This window comes from Molothrus aeneus, chromosome 16 (genome assembly GCF_037042795.1).
Source record: "Molothrus aeneus isolate 106 chromosome 16, BPBGC_Maene_1.0, whole genome shotgun sequence".
In the NCBI taxonomy this organism is placed as follows: domain Eukaryota; kingdom Metazoa; phylum Chordata; class Aves; order Passeriformes; family Icteridae; genus Molothrus; species Molothrus aeneus.
In genome coordinates, this window is record NC_089661.1 from 15,906,153 (window position 1) to 15,925,835 (window position 19,683).

A 19,683-nucleotide genomic window follows, 5' to 3' on the forward strand; every position below is an offset into this window, starting at 1 on the left:
CATTGTCCGCTGGATGGGTTTAATCGTTCTTTTCTCCTACAGTGGCAATTTTGTTCCAATTAATTATTTCAGTTTGAACAGCAATAGCTGGTTGAGTTTAGAGAGAAATTAAAAGGGTAGGGAAGGATAATGAGGAGTGAGCTAACAAGGGAGAGGTTGCAGACAGGGCTGCACGGGTCCCTGCTTCCCTTCCAGCCTCTGGCTGGCTCCCCAGAGAGTTTATAGGGCCGGGAAAGGCTCATGGGAGGGAGCTCAGGGATCTCTCACCCGGCCGGGCTGACCCAAACACTGCCATAAAACACAGACACATGTCCCTCACTAACTCTGGGATCACCCAGCAGTGTAGGTGACATCCTCAAGGTGATTTTGGACAAGATTGATCTGGATTCCTAAAAATTTAAAAACAAATAAATTTAGGGTTAGCCAAGGTTTTGAAGGGAGTGAAAAAAATATTAATGCCTTTCAAGATTTACAAAAATGCTGCCTGGGAAATTCATGTATAATTCAATGAATTCCAGAGCAGTTTGAATATTTAAATTATGTACGGTCAAAGCAATAAAAAATCTGCATTTCCTCACTCTGAGCCCCCCAGACACAGCTCTCCCCAGCACCCCCTCCCCAAAGGCAGCTCCTGCCTCTGCCCTCCGGAGCTATCGAGCCTCGTGGCTCTGAGGAAATTGAGTTGGACTGGAAAAACGCGGCCGAGCGCGGCCGCTGCTCCTGCCCGGCTGCTGAGCAGCGTTGCCAGGGCGATGGGCACGGCTGGAACCGGCCCTGGGGAGGGGAGATGGGCACGGCGGGGACACCGACCCCACTGCCCGCAGAGCCCCTGCAGAGCCGGGGAGCCGAGCTGGGCAGGGAGGATGGAGGATGGAGCTGAGCAGGGAGGATGGAGGATGGAGCTGGGCAGGGAGGATGGAGGATGGAGCTGGGCAGGGAGGATGGAGGATGGAGCTGGGCAGGGAGGATGGAGGATGGAGCTGGGCAGGGAGGATGGAGGATGGAGCTGGGCAGGGAGGATGGAGGATGGAGCTGGGCAGGGAGGATGGAGGAGCCGAGCTGAGCAGGGAGGATGGAGGATGGAGCTGAGCAGGGAGGATGGAGGAGCTGAACTGTGAGCAGGGAGGATGGAGGAGCTGAGCTGGGCAGGGAGGATGGAGCTGGGCAGGGAGGATGGAGGATGGAGCTGAGCAGGGAGGATGGAGGATGGAGCTGAGCAGGGAGGATGCAGGATGGAGCTGGGCAGGGAGGATGCAGGATGGAGCTGGGCAGGGAGGATGCAGGATGGAGCTGGGCAGGGAGGATGGAGGAGCCGAGCTGGGCAGGGAGGATGGAGGAGCTGAACTGTGAGCAGGGAGGATGCAGGATGGAGCTGAGCAGGGAGGATGGAGGATGGAATTGAGCAGGGAGGATGCAGGATGGAGCTGGGCAGGGAGGATGGAGGATGGAGCTGGGCAGGGAGGATGCAGGATGGAGCTGGGCAGGAGGATGGAGGAGCCGAGCCCGCAGCCCTGACAGGGGGGATGGAGGGCTCTCATCCCCTGCCACTTCTCCTGGGGTCTCAGGGGCTGCTCTGCCCTCACTGCACCTTCCCCCACGCTCGGTGCCGTCCTTCCAAGCCCCTGGATGTGTCCGTCTCCTCTGGCTGGGCTGTGGCAGCTCCTGCCTCTGGCTGCAGCCAGGAAAAACGGGAAAACAGCGACAAACTGCTCCCCTGCCCCTCCCTCCAGCCTCCCTCCAGATGCTGTAAATTTTCATTAGTATGCTGTAATTTAATGATCGGTTCCCAAGAGAAAATTATTCTTCAATTTACCAAAACTTCCCTGTTAATTTAAGCATTATAGTGGGGAGCTGGTGCTGGAGCCCATCCTGCTGCCCCTCCCACCGGGCAGGGACAGGTGAGAGGGACAATTCTAACTAAAATCCCTCGGAAATCTCCCATCCAGGACTGCAAACGTGTTCCTGGGAGCACGGAAAGCAATTTCCTCCTGGAACAAGAGTTTATTTTGAACCTGGCAAAGCGCAGTTCACTGGAGGTTGATGCTGGCAGACTGGGAGAGGCAGAATGTGCTGGGCTGGCTGGGAATGTGCCAGATGAGCCATCGGTGCCCACCCAGGGGGCAGCTGCCACCGAACCCTCGGGCCTTTTAAACCATCAGTGGGCCCTGGAGCATCCTTGGCAGGGCTCCCCCATCCCGGGCAAGCCCCTCCCCGGGTGGGGGAGGACCAGGGCGGCTCCGCTGAGCTGCTGCCGGTCCCTCTGCGCATTCCTGCGGCTCCGGGCCCTGTGCCTGCCCCCGGCGGTCATTGGGGTGCATGGGGATGGCTCTGCTCCTTAGGAACTGTGGCAAAGAGAAGGTGCTGGGAGTCTCCGTGCAGGGAAGGTGCTGCAAGAGGAGCTCATGAACGTGAATGAAGAATTGGGTCCAGGGGCTCATTTGTCTGAGATCAGTTCACTGTTTTTCTGGTAATGTGGAAAATGAGGGAGGGGGACCTGAGCCTCTCCTCAGTGACTGGCCCTGCGATGTACCCCTGTCTCATCCACGTTCTCTCGCTCAAATTGCCCTTAATGCCATTTCTCTTCCCGGGGCCTCAAGCCCAGCCATGTGGAACGTCTGTGACCCTTCAGCCCCACGGCGCTGCTCCCGTGGGACAGAGCAGACTCTGGCACTGCAGGGCTGCTCCCAATGCCCCTGCTCACAGCCAGCTGCTCCCTGCCCTGCCAGGTGCTGCTGTGTGTCTGTTCTCAGACCCCGGTCTCTGCAGCAGCAGGTCTGTGTCCCCTGCTGTCCCCTCACTCTGGTGGCTGCTGGGCAGAGCCTGCTCCCAGGGGTCAGGAGGGGCTGATCCTGCTCTGGCACAGCCACTGACACAAGGAGGGGCCGGTGCTGCTGTGTGGAAGGCTCCAATGTCAGCTGAAGCTTTACTGGGTGATTTCCCTCGGTTTCTGAGCAGGTTTGGGGCACAGGTGGGACTGCAGCCCCACGGTCACAGCCGGGGCTGGCAGCCACCTCACCTTTGCCCGGCTCTGTTAGTGAAGGCAGAGCTGGCAAACCACAGCAAGGGCTGGAGGGGAAGCCTGGAGCCACCCCTTGGCACCGTGCTCCCCTGGGCATGGCAGGGAACGAGGCTGAGCTCTCTCCATGGCCATGGGAGGAAGAGGAGGAGGATGAAGAGAGGGGGACGTGGGAGGAGGCCACACTTGGAGCTCCCTGGAGCTGATGGAGCTGAGGGCTTGGCCATGGGGCTGCTGAGCCCCTGCCAGCCCTGCTGCAGCCACCAAAGGAGACCTCAGCACCCCTCCAAGCCCAAGGCACCTCCCGATCCCCCCAGCCCCAGACGTGGCTAAATTAGAAGGGAAATCTATTTCCTGTCAGAAAAAAACAAAAACAGGGGAGCAAAGTCGGTGTTAAATATAGAGATATGATATGTAAATGAATCTGACAACTGAGTGAATAAAAAATGAAGGTTTAAATTATTGAAGGGTGGGAGGAGATGGTGCATGCAAATAGCATTAATGTGGAAAGAGGCAGTGCTCAGAACAGGGAAAGGAGGTTTTGAAACGTAATTATTTCTTTTAAGGAAAGGGCTACACATAAAATAAAAGCCAACAGAGCTGGTGTGTGATTGTCTCAAAGCCTTTTCTCTCTTGCCTCTCCCTTTATCCCTCTGGCTTTTTTTCCCCCTGCAAAGCAAAGAGAGAAATCAAAGGCTACTGCATATTTTTGGCTTTAATTAAAATAAGAGAAATTAAGTTTTAGTTGCTCACAAGAACAAGTGAGTCCCGGGGATGGCTGATGACAAGCTGCTGCTGAGAGGGCAGGAGCAGGTGGTGGGGAATTGATTAGGTGGGGACAGGGCTCTGTGGCTGCCACAGCCACCCCCTGGAATGGGTGGGGACCTCCAGCACTCTGCAGGGGAAGCAGGGCTTAACTTCCATGGAGAAACCCCCACCTGAGGCTGCCAGCCTGCCAGGAGGGCTCCAGTACAGCTCCCCTGCGTGCACACTTTGCTGGGGTCTGTTCCTGCTCCTCCCTGTGCTGCAGAGCCCGTGGGGCTGCTTGGGGGAGCAGTCACAATTCAGTATTGAAAACAGGAAACTCTCTGGTGATTTTTATCAGTGGTGAAGCTGACAAGGAATTGTCTGGTGGTAAATCTGCAAGCACAGAAAGTGTCCCCATCACCTTCCTCACAGCTGTATTCCTGCCTCCCTGACCCTCTCCAGAGCTGATGGGGCAGGTTGTGGGTTCCCTTTCCCTAACTCACAATGTAATGGCTTGGGATGACTTGTTAAAGCTATAGATCTAAATGTCATTTATTAGAAAAGTGCCTCCCTGGGGATTCTTACCCTGCACTCATTATTTGTGTGTGCTGACGGTGAGCTCTGCTGGGTCTAATCTGTCTTTCTGGCTGTTTGCACAGCCCTCACTGTGGCAGCACCTGAGTGTCTCCCTTGGCCAAAAAAATGATGGTTTGCTTCCCGCTCCCTCTGTGCTCTGCACAGCCAATAGGGCTGTATGGAAGGATGTGGGACACCTTTTCCTGTTCCCTTCCGAGTCACCAGGGGTGGAGGGGCCTCCCCAGGGTCTGCACAGGGTGTGGTGCCATGCAGGGCTCTCCCCTGCCCAGGACGCTGCTGGCAGAGTGCCCTGGCACCAGCTCCTGCCTGAGGAGGGCCCTGGGCAGGGCTCCCTGGCTGCTGCCTCAGCTGCATCCTGGCAGGACACAGAGCCACGGGGACAGGGCAGGAGCAGCTCCTGCTCCCTGAGGGACAAACGACCCTCCAGGCACACAAATCGTGCTCACCACGACCAGCCCTCCATGCCATAACTCTGCACAGGACTGCCACATCCTCCTGCAGGTGATCTGAGATCCTGGGGATGTGTGGGATGGTTTCTCTGTCTGTGTCCTTGCCCAGGCCAGCCCAGGGTTTGTGCCCCCTGCACGAACTCATTCAAGCAATATTTCCCCCCTGCAGTTTTTGCATCAGTGAAACAAGGGGCAAAGAGAATTCCTCCATGGATTCCCCCCTCGTTTTCACTGCCCGCTTGGCAGATGCCATCCACGCCGCCTGTCAGGCCAGGTCCCAGCCTGGGCGGACACGGAGCCAGCTCCGGGTCGCTCCAGCCTCTCTGCAGGGCTCAGGGCTCTCCCTGCCGTGCCCCTCAGCTCCGGGGCTCCCGGGGCTCCCGGGGCTCCCGCTCCATCCCAGCGCGGCGCTTCCCTCCCCGCCTCGGCCGCTGTGTCTCCATGGCGACCGCAGCGCTCTCCCTGCCGCAGAGCATCCTCGGCTCGCCGCTTCCAGCGCTGCATTTGTGCTCCCAGCCTTTGTCTCCCGCCTGGCGCTGGCAGCCGGCCAGGCCAGGCATCCATTTCAAAGCAGCCTTTGTTTTATCGGTGCAGTAGCTGCTCAGAAATCCATGGGATTCAGTCCGGGTGAGAACGCTGCGTTTCCTCGCCTCCTCCTCCTCCCCCAGCCGCGCTGCCCCAGCGGGGCCGGGGTGGCCCCAGCGCCTGGCAGAGGGCAGCAGGACGGGCAGAGCGAGCGGGGGCAGGCGTTTTCCTCCTGGCACGGTCAGATGTGCCATTTTCAGCACAGCCCCGTCCTCGAGGCTCGGGGCTGCCAGACCCGCTGAACTGAGACAGGAGTCAAGAACCCAGCCCCCGGCAGAGGAAGACAGTGCTTGGAGTGAGCTGCAGCCCGAAGCTGGCATCCTGGCCAGCTTGCTGCCTGTCTCCTGTGTGACTGCCAGCCTTGCCAGAGGCAGGGCAGGGCCAGCTTGCTGGACAGTGCAATCCAGAAATTGTAATATCCATCCTTGCTGCCAGGGAGTTCAAGGGATGGTGTTACACATCTGCACAGGTGTGCAGAGATGGATGCACAGGTATGTGCATGCATCCACAGCTGTATTATTGAGGGTTTGTGGGGACTCTGGTTTGCAGGCACTCGGGTCCCTGTGGATCTTCCCCAGGGCACAGGGAGGCAGCCAGGAGGGGACACAGAAGGGGGCTGTGAAGTGTCATTGCTGAGGTCCTGGTGCTCCCCAGGGCATCCCTACAGCCCTCAGAGCATGGAGAGAGGCAGGAGGGAAATGAGAGGAAAATGGGAGTCCAGGGAATACTTTGTTAAGGGCAGAAGCAGCAGCTGTGTGCCAGCCTTGCCCAGAACAAAAAAGTCTCCAGGAGATGCTGTCCCCTGAAAGAGGCATCTGGGAGGGCAGCAGGAGCTGGGCAGCCCATCCTGGGCAGCAGCTGAGGGCCGTTTATCCAGCAGTTTGTCCTGCCCTGCTCCTCTGGCAGGGGGACTGGAACCCCTTCAGCCTTGGGCCAGATCACCCAGAGCCTGAGTGTGCCCAGCTGTGCCTGCAGCTGGGAGCACTGGGAGCGTTGGGAGCACAGAGAGTGCTGGGAGCACTGGGAGAATCGGGAGCTCAGGGTCCCACAGACAGAGCAGGGCAGGTGCCAGCTGCGGCTCAGGCACAGCAGTGGCTGGAGGAGCCACCCTGGCAGCCCTGACATGACTTTGCATGAGGACACTTCCCCACCTGGAGACAGTCCCAGGAGGTAAAAAGTGCCAGAGCTCTTGCTGTGGTCTGTGGTGCTGCTCCATAAATGTGTCCTGGCCCCATTTTATCCTCCATAATTAGGAAACTCAGCAGACTGATCGCTCTCTGAAGCCTAAACCAGAGCATATTGCTGGCACAAAAAGAGCTGGTCTGCGACAGAGCAGGGATTGTTTGTGCCATTTCAGTGAGAAGTGCACAGAAACAGGTGAAATCTGTTAATGTGGCTCTGTGCTGAGAAAGGGCAGGTGTGAGTGAGGTGATTGATGAGTATTGATCAGGAAGGGCTCGGGGCTGTCAGACCCAGTGCAGGACAGGGCACAGAGCAGGGGGTGCAGCCCGGGCCAGGTGAGCTCTGCCCAGCCCGAGCCAGGTAAGCGATGCCCAGCCATGAGCAGGGGATGCAGCCCAGGGCAGGTGGGCTCTGCCCAGCCCGGGCCAGGTGAGCGATGCCCAGCCTGGGCCAGGTGAGTGATGCCCAGCCATGAGCAGGGGGTGCAGCCCAGGGCAGGTGGGCTCTGCCCAGCCCGGGCCAGGTGAGCGATGCCCAGCCTGGGCCAGGTGAGTGATGCCCAGCCATGAGCAGGGGGTGCAGCCCGGGCCAGGTGAGCTCTGCCCAGCCCGGGCCAGGTGGGCTCTGCCCGGCCCGGGCCAGGTGGGCTCTGCCCGGCCCCAGTCCCTGCCCAGCCCTGCCGAACCAGCCCCTCCCGGGCTCCGGGCGCTCCCGCTCCGCTCCCGGGGCTCTGGCGTTTCCTCTGGAGAAGCGGCTCGGGTCTCTCTCACCAATTCACCAGCCGAGATCAGTCCTGGAGGACGGGTGAGCTCTGCCGTGGGTGTAGCTGGGCTGAAGGCAGGGGAAGCTGGTTCCTCTGTGAACAGCAGCGTTTGCACGGGGCCATCACAAACAGCTGAGACTGGGGGCACAAACGGGAGGGGAAACTCTTCTCCCTGCATGCATCATCTCTATCTTCTGGCTGGTGGCTTGTAGCTCTGTGGGCTCTACAAAAATGCCCCACTATTTTTTGAAGTTGTATTTTTGATTAGCAGAAGCCTAGAAACAAGCTAGAAAGAACCATGGCTGGGGAAGGGAATCCAGCACGTGCAGAGCCAGCAGACTTCATGTGGGCAAATTGGCAGAGCCACCCACAGGGCAGGTGATGCCCCAGGGCTGGACCCACTGCTGTGGCAGCATCTCCAGGGGAATCTTTGGGGCTGGGGACCCCCCAGCAGCCCCCACAAGGGGTTTGGACTGGGCCATACTCACTGGCACCGGAGCAGTGCAGGGCATGGGACCTGGGGAGGGCTGCAGTGAGCCCAGCACTGTGACTCCCTTTGGAAGTGCAATGCAGCCCTGGTAAATAAATAAAGATTGGATCTTGTCAGTCTCTCGTACTGCACCACTCCTGAGCAGGGGACGTGAGGCTGCTGTAATTGGCTGGATGCAGAGCGAAATCCAGGCTCAGCGATTCCATTTTGCAGTTGGCAGCCTGCCCACAGGCAGATCATGGAATGCAAGCTGGACTGGCTTTAAAACACAGGGAAATCCTTCATCTTTGATAATTTTTTTTGCTGATTTAAAGGGCAGGATTAAATCCTCATTTAATAACCCCAAGTGCCTGCTCTGCCCTGCTCTGAGTGCTGCCAGGGCGCGGGGCCCGGAGGAAAGGCAGGGAATGCTGTCCCGGGCACAGACCCCGTGGCTGTTTGCTGCTGCCGCTGCAGCCCGGGGAACAAACCCCACTGTGCAAGCCCCACCTCAGCACGGGGTGCTGTTCCTCCTTTCCAGGTCTGTTCCCAGCTGCTTTCAGGGCTGATTGGAAGGCAAGCCCAACACTTGCTGCTACCAACTTCCAGTTATGTAATTTGTGGATTTTTCTCCTAATTAAGGATCCTCAGAGCCCCAGATGTTCCTCTCTAACACACAGCCCAGCTGACTGCACTGACAGGCTCTGGGGCAGGGATTGTTTTATCAGGAAGTGCTGCCTGTTCAGTACCTTTATGTTGCCACCTCTTGCCGTCGCCTGGGCTATTTTTAAATCCTTAAATAAAGCGTCTACAATGGAAAAGAAAGGAGCCTCCTTGCAGAGGAACACAGAGCCACCACATTGACAAGGAGACTGTTTTCCCTTGTCTGTCAAATCAGCTCATTTAGATTATTTAAGTCAAGAGCAATTTTGCAAACAATCTGTTTTGTCGGTGACAGCGGCTCCGCTCGGTGTGACGATGCTGAATGGACCAAGCGGCCGCGAGTTATTATGGCAAATTCTCCACATCCCCAGGCCCGAGCTTCTCCTGAGACAGCCCCAGCTCTGTTTTCCCCAGCCATGAGGCAGAAAGTATTTTCTAACATGTCGGCTTCCTTTGCCTTGAGAGCAAACTGCAGCTGAAGGGGAAGGGTGGAGGGGATGGGAACGCTGAAATGGCGCCAGCTCCTCTTTAACTGTTTTCAGGCTGTGCATTTCTCTGCCTCCTGCAGTTCGTTCCCTTGCTCTGATGATATGAAAATCCTAATTAAAAAGTGAATGGGGATGTGCGCCAGGCTGGCAGGGTGCAGGTGGTGGCTGCTGTATCTGGGGCTCAGTGCCCAGGAGGGCATGTTTGCTGAGTGGTGAAAGTGTAACTGCACAGCCCCAGCCCTGGCCGCTGCCTGAGCGTGGGCCCGCGGTTTGCCCTTGAGGAGCTGCTTCCATGATTCCTGGTTTCTAATGCCGTGTGTGAGCAGAGTGCTGCAGAGCCATGCAGACCCACACAGGGCAGGACAGCAGTGCCAGCGTGAGGAGGGAGCATCGCGGGGCACGAGCTGGTTCCTCCCTGCACACGCTGCCCAGAGTGCCCCTTCCCAGCCAGGAGCACAGGGCGTCCTGGGGCAGGGGTCCCATAAGGAAGAGAAGCACTGACACGTCACAGATGGGGGCTGAGGATTTATCTACCCTTCAGGCTGGAAGCAGCTCCCAAGCCAGGTGGTTATGAACATCATTTTAAGCACAGAGGTGTTTTGCTGTCTCTTTGCTGGTAGAATCAGAATTTGGGTCCTTGGCAAAGAAGTCCAGAGGTCCAAGCCTCAGAGAGCACCAAGGTACAAAGAACAAACCAAAGAACTGTGGTAAGCAGGAGAGAAGGTCCTCCAGAACCCCAAATAACTCTATGCTCAGCACATATTAAGGCTAAGACCAGGAGTGGTTAACACCTGAGTGCTGCTTCCAGCCAGCACCCACTACCACTGCTTTGGATGATGGGCTTCTGCATGGGTGAAGCTCAACCTGCCGCTTCTTCTAGAAGAAAACATTCCTCCTGTTTGAAGATTCCGGAATTTCGCTAGTCCTTCTAGGAATTCACCAGTGCGAATTTCGTACGCGTCAGAACCCAGCTGAGCAAAGTGCTGCTTGTGAGGGTGAGAGGTAGGATCATGAGGTGATGCAAGGAGGAGCTGATGGGGTAGGTGGTGGAGGCTGTGCTGACAGTGCAGACCCAGCTGCAGCACTTACATGCAGACAGAAAGGCACTGCTGCAGCGGTCTAGTTGCTAGGAGCACGTGCATGAATAACACCAGAGAACAATCTAAAATAATAAAGCAAGCTGCAGACCTCGACTATGAATTTTATTGACAGTGGCACAATACAGTTAACAAACTGACATAACAGGAGTACATAATGAATTCATCAGCCTTCCCAACTGAGGACAGACTTAACAGCAGCCCTCCTACACCACGTGTAGTGCCTCCAAAGAGACATGAAACAGGGCTGCTGTGAATGGAACAGTGAGAGAGAGCTGAGTCACACTTCAGGAAATAATGGCTTTCAGTTACACACAATTACATGACAGTCCAAACTTTTTCATATGAAGAAAAATAAACAAGACCAAATTAACTTACAAGTTGTTACGAGACACTGAGGAACTGATTTCAAACTGCCGCTTTACGGCTGTGCCTGTTCAGCTCGCAGCACTGCACTCTGCATTTCTGAGCCCCTAAGGACAAAAATACACTCACTGGCTACTCTGCATTGTCATAAACCTTGCCTCTCATACTGTAGGATCTTCTTCAGCTGGAAATCACTGTACTTCACTCATGCTGGCAGAAGGACAGTGGATGCTGCAGCAGATTTCCAGGGACAACGGCTCCTGCGCCCAGGGCACCCGTTTGTCTCACAGAGGAATCAAACAGCATTTCTTTTCTCACCAGCATTGGTAAGAACGTTAAAGGCCAAGAACTGGGCTGGAAAATGCTGGTGCCAATGTGCAGCTGGGGTCAGGAGAGAGCAAGAACTTCCCCATGGCAACAAAACCTTGATGGGAGTGCTTGTCAGCTGCAGAAGCATTTACTGGGAATTCCTGTCCACTCTCGGTTTTTTGTGTTCCTGACATTACTGCTCTCTATTCCAATCCATTATCAGTCCTTTGACTGATTTGATGTTAGTAATTCCTGTGATATTGTTACTGAAGCCTAGTCCAGTAACAGAGCATGGCTCACGTACTCCTCACTCTTCATTTCCTGTATTTGAAGTATCTCTGTGTGTTTTGGATTAAGCTCCATGTTCACATATATCAATCTCTCACCAAGTTTGCCAGTGCTGGGGACTCTTCTATTTCCTCCCTCGAGCCAACAGGGTCAGTGGAAGGTTTAGAGAAACGTCTGTGTTTTGTTATTTGGACATTAACTCCTTTTATCTGCCAGTCATTGATGCCCCAAGCTCAGCATGGAGCTGGCACAGCAGCAGCAGAAGCCTGGAGGAGCTGCCCATTTCTACACGGGAAAACATGCGTGGAAATGGATGTTCTGTCCATCTGTGCCTTGTCCTGCATCACCTGGGGAATCACTGTGTTCTGCTGAGCGTGCTTGATGAGACAGTGCCTGGAATTCCTGTGTGTCACTGGGATAAATAAAGGCTTCATTGATGTGTGGGACCTCATTGCTCCCCACCCTCCCCAGCCAGGAGGGTGTAGTGAGGTGGGGTTCATCTCCTCTACCATGCTGCAGAGGGAGGACAAGAGGACACAGCCTTAAGCTGAGACACACGAGGCTCAGATTAGACATTAGAAATTGGTTTTTCACTTTTCAGGTGGTCAGGCTTTGGAAGGGGCTGCCCAGGGAGGAGGTGGAGTCCCGATCCCTGGGAGTGTTTGAGAGGTGTCTGATCTGCACTGGGTGATGTCGTTTGGGGTTTAGGGGTTATGGTGGCAGTGCTGCTGGAAGGCTGTGGTGGATGACCATAAAGGTCTCTTCCAGCCTTGATCACAGAATCTCCCGAGCAGGAAGGGACCGGCAGGGATCACGCAGTCCGACTCCAGGCTGTGCAGAGGACACCCCAACAATCCCACCCTGGGCATCCCTGGCAGCGCTGTCCAAAGGCTCCTGGAGCTCCGGCAGCCTCGGGGCCGTGCCCATCCCTGGGGAGCCTGGGCAGCGCCAGCACCCTCGGGGGGAGAACCTTTCCCTGAAATCCATCCCAAATCCATCCATCCAATCCATCCCCGGCACAGCCGAACTGATGATTCCGTGACTCCGTGACCCGGACGGGGCTCGGCCGGAGGCTCCCGTGCTCCCAGCCCCGAGGAGCGGCCCGGGATGGGCTCGGGATCCCGCTCCCGTCCCACTCCCCCGTTCCCGGCCCCGTTCCTGTCCCGTTCCCGGCCCCGTTCCCCCGCTCCCGTTCCCGGTCCTGTTCCCCCGCTCCCGGCCCCTCTCCCCCGGCCCCGTTCCCCCCGTGCCGGCCCCGCTCCCCCCGTTCCCGCTCCCCCGTTCCCGGCCCCGCTCCCCCCGTGCGGGCGCCCCGGAAGCGCGGCCGGGGCGGGTTCGCTTCCTGCGCGCGGGGCGGGCGGGCGGCGGCGGCAGGAAATGGCGGCGGAGCTGCGGCTGCAGCTGCCGGGCCCTCCCGCTCCGCAGCGCCAGGCTCAGCCCGCCTAGAGCCGGCGGCCGCGCCGGGCCCGCGCCGCAGCCTCCGGGACGGACTCCGAGCACTTTACATACATGAGGTACCGGGGCGGGCGGCGCCGGGCCGGGCGGGGAAGGGCCGGGCGGCGCGGCAGCCCCGCGGAGCCGCGGCGGACGGGATCGGGCTCCCGCGGCAGCGCCGCCGGCGGAGGGGCCGCCCGGAGGGGCCGCGGCGCCCGCCCGGAGCGGTGTGTGCCGGTCCGCCCGCCCGGGCCGAGCCGTGCCCGAGCCGTGCCCTCCCCGGCTCGGAGTTGGCTCTGCGGGGCCGGCAGCGCCCGGGGCCGCCGGTGCGGCACGGAGCGGCACGGAGCGAACCGGTGCCGCTCGGAGCGTCCCGGTGCCGCGCTCGGAGCGCGCTGGCGGCTGAAGTGATGCAGCAGAATCGTTTTCCTTAAAGTCCTTGAGACGGCGGAGCGCGGGCAGGGCGCGCGGGGATGGGTGCGGGGCGCCGGGATGCGGATGGGCTCCGGTGGCCGGTGTGGCACGGGGATGCTGCGGGGACACCGGCGCTGCACGCGCTGGCACGGGCAGGGCTCGCCCGCCCCCCTCGCCCGCCCGGGGGACGCCGCCGCCCGTCCCCGGCGATCCCTGCTCTCGCCATCCCTCCTGACCGGCCGCACCTGGAGCTCTCTGTGCATCCTGACCCGCGCCGGTTTTATTTTCCTGCTGCATTGCTGTTGACATGGAAACCAACACCACTTTCTGTTGCAGAGAATTGGAAGCTAAAGCTACCAAAGAAGTCGAAAGAAAACTAAGCAGGTAAGAGACTCATTTAAATTCCCTCCCACTATTTAGATGGAAAGGTGGCCTAGGGCTAGGAGTAGTTGTGGGCTTTATCGGGAGCTTTAATCTCTTGTTAATTGTAAGGATAAAAAAAAATCTGAATTTGAAAACGCTGTCTATTGCATGGGGAAATAGCGTTTGAAAACGCTGTCTATTGCAAGCTTAGTTAATTCTGTAAACACCTTTTTAGCTGGTTTTTTTTTTGTTTGTTTGTTTAACTACTTCAGATGTTTAGTACAGTTTATTTAATAGGGGAGGTTTTTGAAGAGAAAAATAACTTTTCTGCACTAAGTTGTAGTACCTAACAATAACTGAAAAATGAATGAAGGGTTTGGGGTTCTTTTATACACTTCAGCCAAATATTGTTTGGAGGAAAGACAGTTGTGGCAAGAACTGGAATAAACTCTATGTTGCCATATAACTACTGGCTCTGCCTCTTTTGCCATGAAGAGTTAGCTGGTGAATTTCCTGTTTACGTGTAGTTTTTAGAACGAGAGCTTAACAGAATGGGCTGGGGAGTTAACTCCTTAACTCGGGAGTTCAGGGTCACGGTGAAGGAAGAATTCTGTGCCTTAAGGTGTATCACTTTTGTGTTTAAGTAATTGTTTCTTCTGCACTGTTTGGTTTTGGTCAGGTAACTTTCTCACATGTATCCGCTCTAGGGGTTACATTCTTTGTTTTCAACTTCTGTCCTGCTTCCTTTTTGGGTTCTTTTTCAGTTAGACCTTTAAAGGCCTTTTGCTAGTGATCCGTTAAAGGGATTTCCACTGGGGCCATTTGAGATGTGCCTGAGCCCTGAGTGTAGCAGATAGAATCTCAGGTTTGGTGCCCTGCTTTTTTCCTTCTCTCCTGTGCCCGAGCAGTCTCCAGCTTCCAGGGTGAGCTGTGACTGGACTGTGAACACTGAAAACTGCTTTGCTTCCCCCTGCTCTCAGTGCGGGTCTTCCTTTTGTTTTTTAATTTTGGTGATACACTGAAGCGTGAATGATTTTCCCCACGTTGTTGTTGAAATGCAGGGAGTAGTTGGGGTGCCTGGGAGCCCCTGAGGTGCCTTTGGCACCTTGCTGTTAACCCACCAGCGTTCAGGGACTCGCTGCAGTCGCCCTGCCAGAAGTGATTTCAGAACTGTGTTATTCAGAGTGACAGAGTGCTGAGTTTAGGGCACTCCTTGGTGCCAGTCGTAGTAAGTCAGGAGATCTTCACATTTTTATGACCTTAGCAGAGATCTTGTCACACTGGCAGGCAGTGCCGAGAGTGAGAGGAAGTGAAAGAAAACTACAGCACTGCCAAAATTCGGTGCTTGGAGGGTAAATTCTGCTATGGACCGGGCCCCCGTGTCTCTCACACAGAGGAGTGCGTTTTATTCATTTAAAAGATTCAGAACTGGTTTGAAGTTCACATTAATGCCCTGGCTGGTTTATGTTTAGCCAGGGAGCTCTCGTTGTGTGAGCACACAGCTGATAAACCACAGCATGCCTGCGCTGGATAGACCTGATTCGTTGTTTTACTGGGTAGAGCTCAGCAGATAGCCCTCGTTCTTCCTCCAGTGTCATTATTTACTGGCTTATTAAATTTGCAGTGACCTAGTCGAACTGTAAAAGAGCAAATATCCTTTCCTGGCAAGGTACATAGACCTGTGCTAGAGTTTATGTTAATCTCAGATTTCACAGTGTGGATGTAGACTGTGAACTCCACGGGATGTTGGCTTTGTTTTGTGTTCTGAAGTCACTTCTGGAGTTTATGCTTATAAATTAATGGGTAGCAAGTACACTTTTTAATCTTGCTGGGAATATTGGCCCAGACTGTGGGTTTGTGATAGGAAAAGTGTTACAGCCTTCAGTGCAGCTTGCTTATCCCGTTGGAGTGATTCCTGTTTCACACTCGGGATTAGCATTTGGCTTGTCTGGCCTTTTGGAAAAGAATCCTCACTTGGTCTGTGTTCTCTCTGAAATTCATGCCTAGTGCTGTGCAGATACTCCTGGTCTCAAAAATGGGCTTAGTGCCTGACTCGTGACAGTGATTGAAATAAATCCATCCACACGCTGTTGTGGCATCATGTTACAAATTAAATGTCACCTGATCAGCCACAGCAAGAGCTGTCTGCTCTGTTAACTGGGGAAATCTAAGAGTTAAATTTGCTTAAAATCAGGACTGCTACAAATCACCATTTAGTTCTTCTGATTTAAGGAATAACTTTTCAATTCTGTTTGGTAAACAGGGATTTCCTGCCTCATTTATGTGGAACTGAGAGAAGGTAAATATCTGAAATACATTGACAATCATGTTCCCAAACCCAGGGCTTTGACTGTTGCTCCACAAGCATGCAAACCATAGGGAAGAGTCTCCATTGCTTCCATTCACCTGTGATTCTGCCCACCTTGGTTGCAGACTGGCCATGTGTTGGGAGAGCAAGCTTCTCACCTCTAGCTTCCATCCATGTGCGCTGTGAAGTTATTACTGTACAACTGATTTTTATGCTTTTATGTAATAATAACTGCCCTATTTCTGTGATATTTTTCTTATCTGCTGCAGGGAAAACATAGAGACATAGAAACCAGGGAGAAATGTAGTTGTTTCTGTTGATGTGTAAGCATTTGATTTTCTGTTGGGTTTCTGGGGGTGGGTCCTTTTTCCTGATAAACTTCATATGGAGAGATATCTGCTGTGCAATGGGAAGAGTTCATTGCAGAGAAAACATTTCTGCTCATGCTTTCAGGATCTTTACAGACACTTGGGTAAATGACACATCCCTTTCTGTCCCACAGACGCCTTTGAGGCTGTGCAGGGCTGCCACGTGTCCCTGTGGGGTCCTTTTGGTGTTCCAGGGTTGCAGCAGCCCCTGTGCAGGCAGTGCTGCCTCTGCAGCAGCAGCAGCAGCATTGCAGCAGCCTGGAGAGGGGCAGGTTGGTGCTGGGCTCGAGCAGCTGATTGTGGAGGAACACTTTAATCTGCCTTCCTGGTTCCTCATTTGTTACAGGAAGATAGGGATTGTTTATGGCTGCTGCTGGAGTCCTGTGTAGCCGCATGATAAACTTCTTGGGAAAGAGATCTGTCTTCTGTCTGCTTGTGTAGCAGCAAACATCTTGGGTGAAACTCAAGGGCAAAACCAACACCAATATTGCAGAATTTTGGTCCATTTGTAGTCGCTGTATTTGGGAGCATCATTCTGATGAGGCAGTTTCTGTGTGAGGGAAATGGGAAAGCTGAGTGCATGCCAGGTGACTGGCATGGCAGACGTGGTAGGGAGGTAGGATTCTGTCGCTTCACTTTTAGGGTGGAAATTTAAAGACCTGAGGTATCTAAAAAGCAAAAAAGAAAGTAGCTGATACGCATTTTCTAATTAATTATTCATTGAAGTATTTTTTTCCAGTTTTTAGCTTGGCAGCACCTCTCTTCTCTGTTAATAGCTGGAACACACACACACACACACACACACACACACACACACACACACACACACAGACGTCTGGAAATGAGTGGGTTTGTTTTGTTCTCACTGCCTGAGGCTCTCAGTGCTCCCAGGAACACGCTGGGTGGCTTCAGGTGCCAGAGCTTTTCCATGGCAGGCGCTGGCAGGGTTTGTTGGGATTATTTTGTTGACTTCAAAGCACTCGTGTCTATTGCATAAAGTCCAAGTGCTCCTTTGGTGTACTGTGCTGTTTTGTGGATGGCATTGATAAAGGATTGTAGGATCCCATTTTAATCAAAATACACATTTTATAGTTGATTTTTGTAGAATGCTGATGAGTAGGAGAGCTAGCTGTTGGTTTTTACAGAACCTGAGAAATCACGTTCATTGGCAGTTTTAGGTAATTGTGTCTTTTCAAAAAATGGAGACACGAGGGAACTTGTAGGTCAGAGTACGGAAGATTGATCAGTCTCAGGAGCATTTGAAAGTCTGTGTAGAAGATCAGCTGTAGGTTGCACACATGGTGCTGTCTTTGCAGAGCTGTTAAAGGTCTTTCAATCCCTGATGCTTACCTGTAGCTACCTGGCAGTGCTCCACCTGTAGCACTGCAAGTTAATTTATAACTAGAAGAAGAGAAAATGGTAGAAAGGATTTTTTTTTTTAATTAATATGCACATCAGTGGAAATTTTACACTGGTTTCAGAAGCTGCTGTGTATAATCACTTCTAATCATTACTTGTGTGTTTGCTCCATACCTCTGTTCATCCCTCCAGTGATGGGAGCTCACAGTTCTTGCAACCATCATTTCCTCTGTGTGGGGATAGTATTTTGATTTTATTGTGGCACTTTGATAAATTGTAACAGCAAAGATAGCAGAGCTGCACAAACATTAATTACTTCATCCTCCACCTGTCTGCCAGGGGAAATATGGGTGGACTTGATTTTGCTCTTCTGCAACACAAGAATAAAGGTTAACCATGTCTGTTTCAGCCCAGGTATTTTTACAATGCTAAGCTGGAGCCTTAGAAATTAAAGATTAATAGTTGTCTTTTTTCAAGAAGTAAAGTAATAAGTGAAGCACGTTTTGATACAAATATTACCTGAAATGTTTGCAGTTAGAGCATGACAGCTTTTTCCACTTCAGAAGCCAAATAACAAATCAAGCCATACAAAAATAAAATGCCTTGTGCTGTCTTGATAACCTGTCTTAGAAGACTAAAAAGTTGGTTTTGTTTCTTCTGGGTTTTTTAATAGCTTAATTGAGGAAAGCATTTTTGTAGTTTGTTGGGTTTTTTTCCCCTGTATACAAAGAGGAATTGTGCTGGGGTACACAATTGGAACAAAAATTTTCTGTTAAATAAATAACGGTAAATATTTATCTGACCCTCGCTCTTCTTAAATTTATGCAGATAACAGCAGCTTCTCTTTGCCCATCTTCAGAGCCATTAAATGTGCAGTCTCTCCTGAGATCAAGATCCATTTTCATTTTGCCTCACTTGAAAATAAAGCACCTTTCAAGTTAAGCTGTTGAAACCGGAGGCCTTTGTTCTGTCTCCAATGTGGATTTCCTATTGCCGGGGTGTTTTATTTTCACTTGATCTAAATTGAAAAATATGGTTTGCATTTCTGCTAAGGCCGTTTAACCTTGAGCGAGCTAATCCCGTTACCCAGGAGGAGAAGGACGTTGCCTGTGCGTGTGCTCTGGTGGAGGCTGGATGTGGGATGGGGAATCACAGAGCTGTTTATAAATTCACCTTATCCATTGGAATGCTCTGTCCCTGCTTTTCCTGGGCCAGCTGACGAGCAGCGTGCTGCTGCAAGCACTTTGGCCACACAAGGTCCATGGATGAAAGCTGCCAGGTGCGGGGGAAAGCCCAGCAAAGGAACCTGTTCATTTTCTGGCTCTGTGTGGTTTCCACAAGCCCAGATTGCTGTGGTGGTTCCCGTGGAGCTGCTGCTGGTGTGTCTGCAGGAGCAGGGAGCTGCGAGTCCAGGGGATAAATGGGAAATGCCACGTTCCACTTCTGCTCCTCAAGGAGCAGTGTCAGGATGGAGCTTGTTATGTGTTCCAGCAGAGGCTGTGCCAGAGGCATCAATGCCATCCCTTGCTGGCTGGTGAGAGGGCCCTGCATTTGTGTGCTGGGAAGAATGAAGGAGGCTCATGCTTCCAGCTCCAGAAATGGAAGTTCTGGTGTCCTGCGTGAGACTCTGATGACTTAGGAGGCAAATGTGAATTTTTGTCTCAGGTTTAAGTTTGTGTATGAGGATGGTGAATAGGCCTGTCTTACTTGAAGGGTTAAGTTTTCAGGTAAGGGCAGGGACAGGAAAGGCTTTGCTGTTGCTGCTTGGTTGTACCAGTTGGGTTAGTTTTGCTCTGAGATTTGATGTTATAGTGGTAATTAATACTCTTAAAAACTCATAATGAATTATAGGTGGATGGTTTTTGTCTAGGGAATGCCTAGAGTTCTGATCCTAATCGTAGGAGGGGTTTATGTCTCCTAAGTCTGCTTTGTAATCTAAAATCTGTTTGTCTTGAAAAGATAAAAATTGAATTAACAGTGTCAGAATTTAGGAGTTCTGTTGTTCCTATGTGACAAAAACCCAGTGATGCTGTGGTAGAATATTCCAGAGATATTGGTATGTTAGTTGTTAGCATCTGTATTCCCAAAGTGAAATGTAATTGTGTTGATTTAACTGTAGCAGGATTGATGAGGGGTTTTTTTCCCTGTGAAAATACTACTTTGCATTCTGCTTGCTGTTGAATGTGCTACAGCTTTCTTCTAAAAGCAGAATGATTTTTCAGTTAATGCAGTTTTGGCATGTGACAGACTGAAATTTGTTACACAAAACAAGTGCTGGTGGCTGCTCAGGTTGTTAGAGATGCTGTAACTCAGCAGGCCCAGCCCAGCACTGGGTTCCCAGTGTTCTGCTCTGGGTGGATGGAAGGGGCTGTGCCGGAGCTGGGATCTCTAGGATCTCTTTCCTCCGCGCTGGATCCA

At 53.2% G+C, this 19,683-nt stretch overlaps 1 protein-coding gene across 4 annotated transcripts in view; it reads left to right on the top strand.

Moving 5' to 3' along the window:
- The first annotated feature begins 12,412 nt into the window (after nt 1-12,412).
- The window catches only part of TNRC6A (trinucleotide repeat containing adaptor 6A), a 43,742-nt gene continuing 36,471 nt past the window's right edge, over nt 12,413-19,683 (top strand). For 2 of the 4 annotated variants that reach the window (XM_066561085.1, XM_066561087.1), the window contains exons 1-3: nt 12,413-12,533; nt 13,204-13,251; nt 15,494-15,529. In XM_066561085.1, the coding sequence (XP_066417182.1) occupies nt 12,529-12,533; nt 13,204-13,251; nt 15,494-15,529 (89 nt within the window). In that variant the 5' untranslated portion in view covers nt 12,413-12,528. Of the gene's footprint in view, nt 12,534-13,174; nt 13,252-15,493; nt 15,530-19,683 lie in introns of those variants that run through there. The other 2 variants (XM_066561086.1, XM_066561084.1) reach the window with 2 other exon arrangements.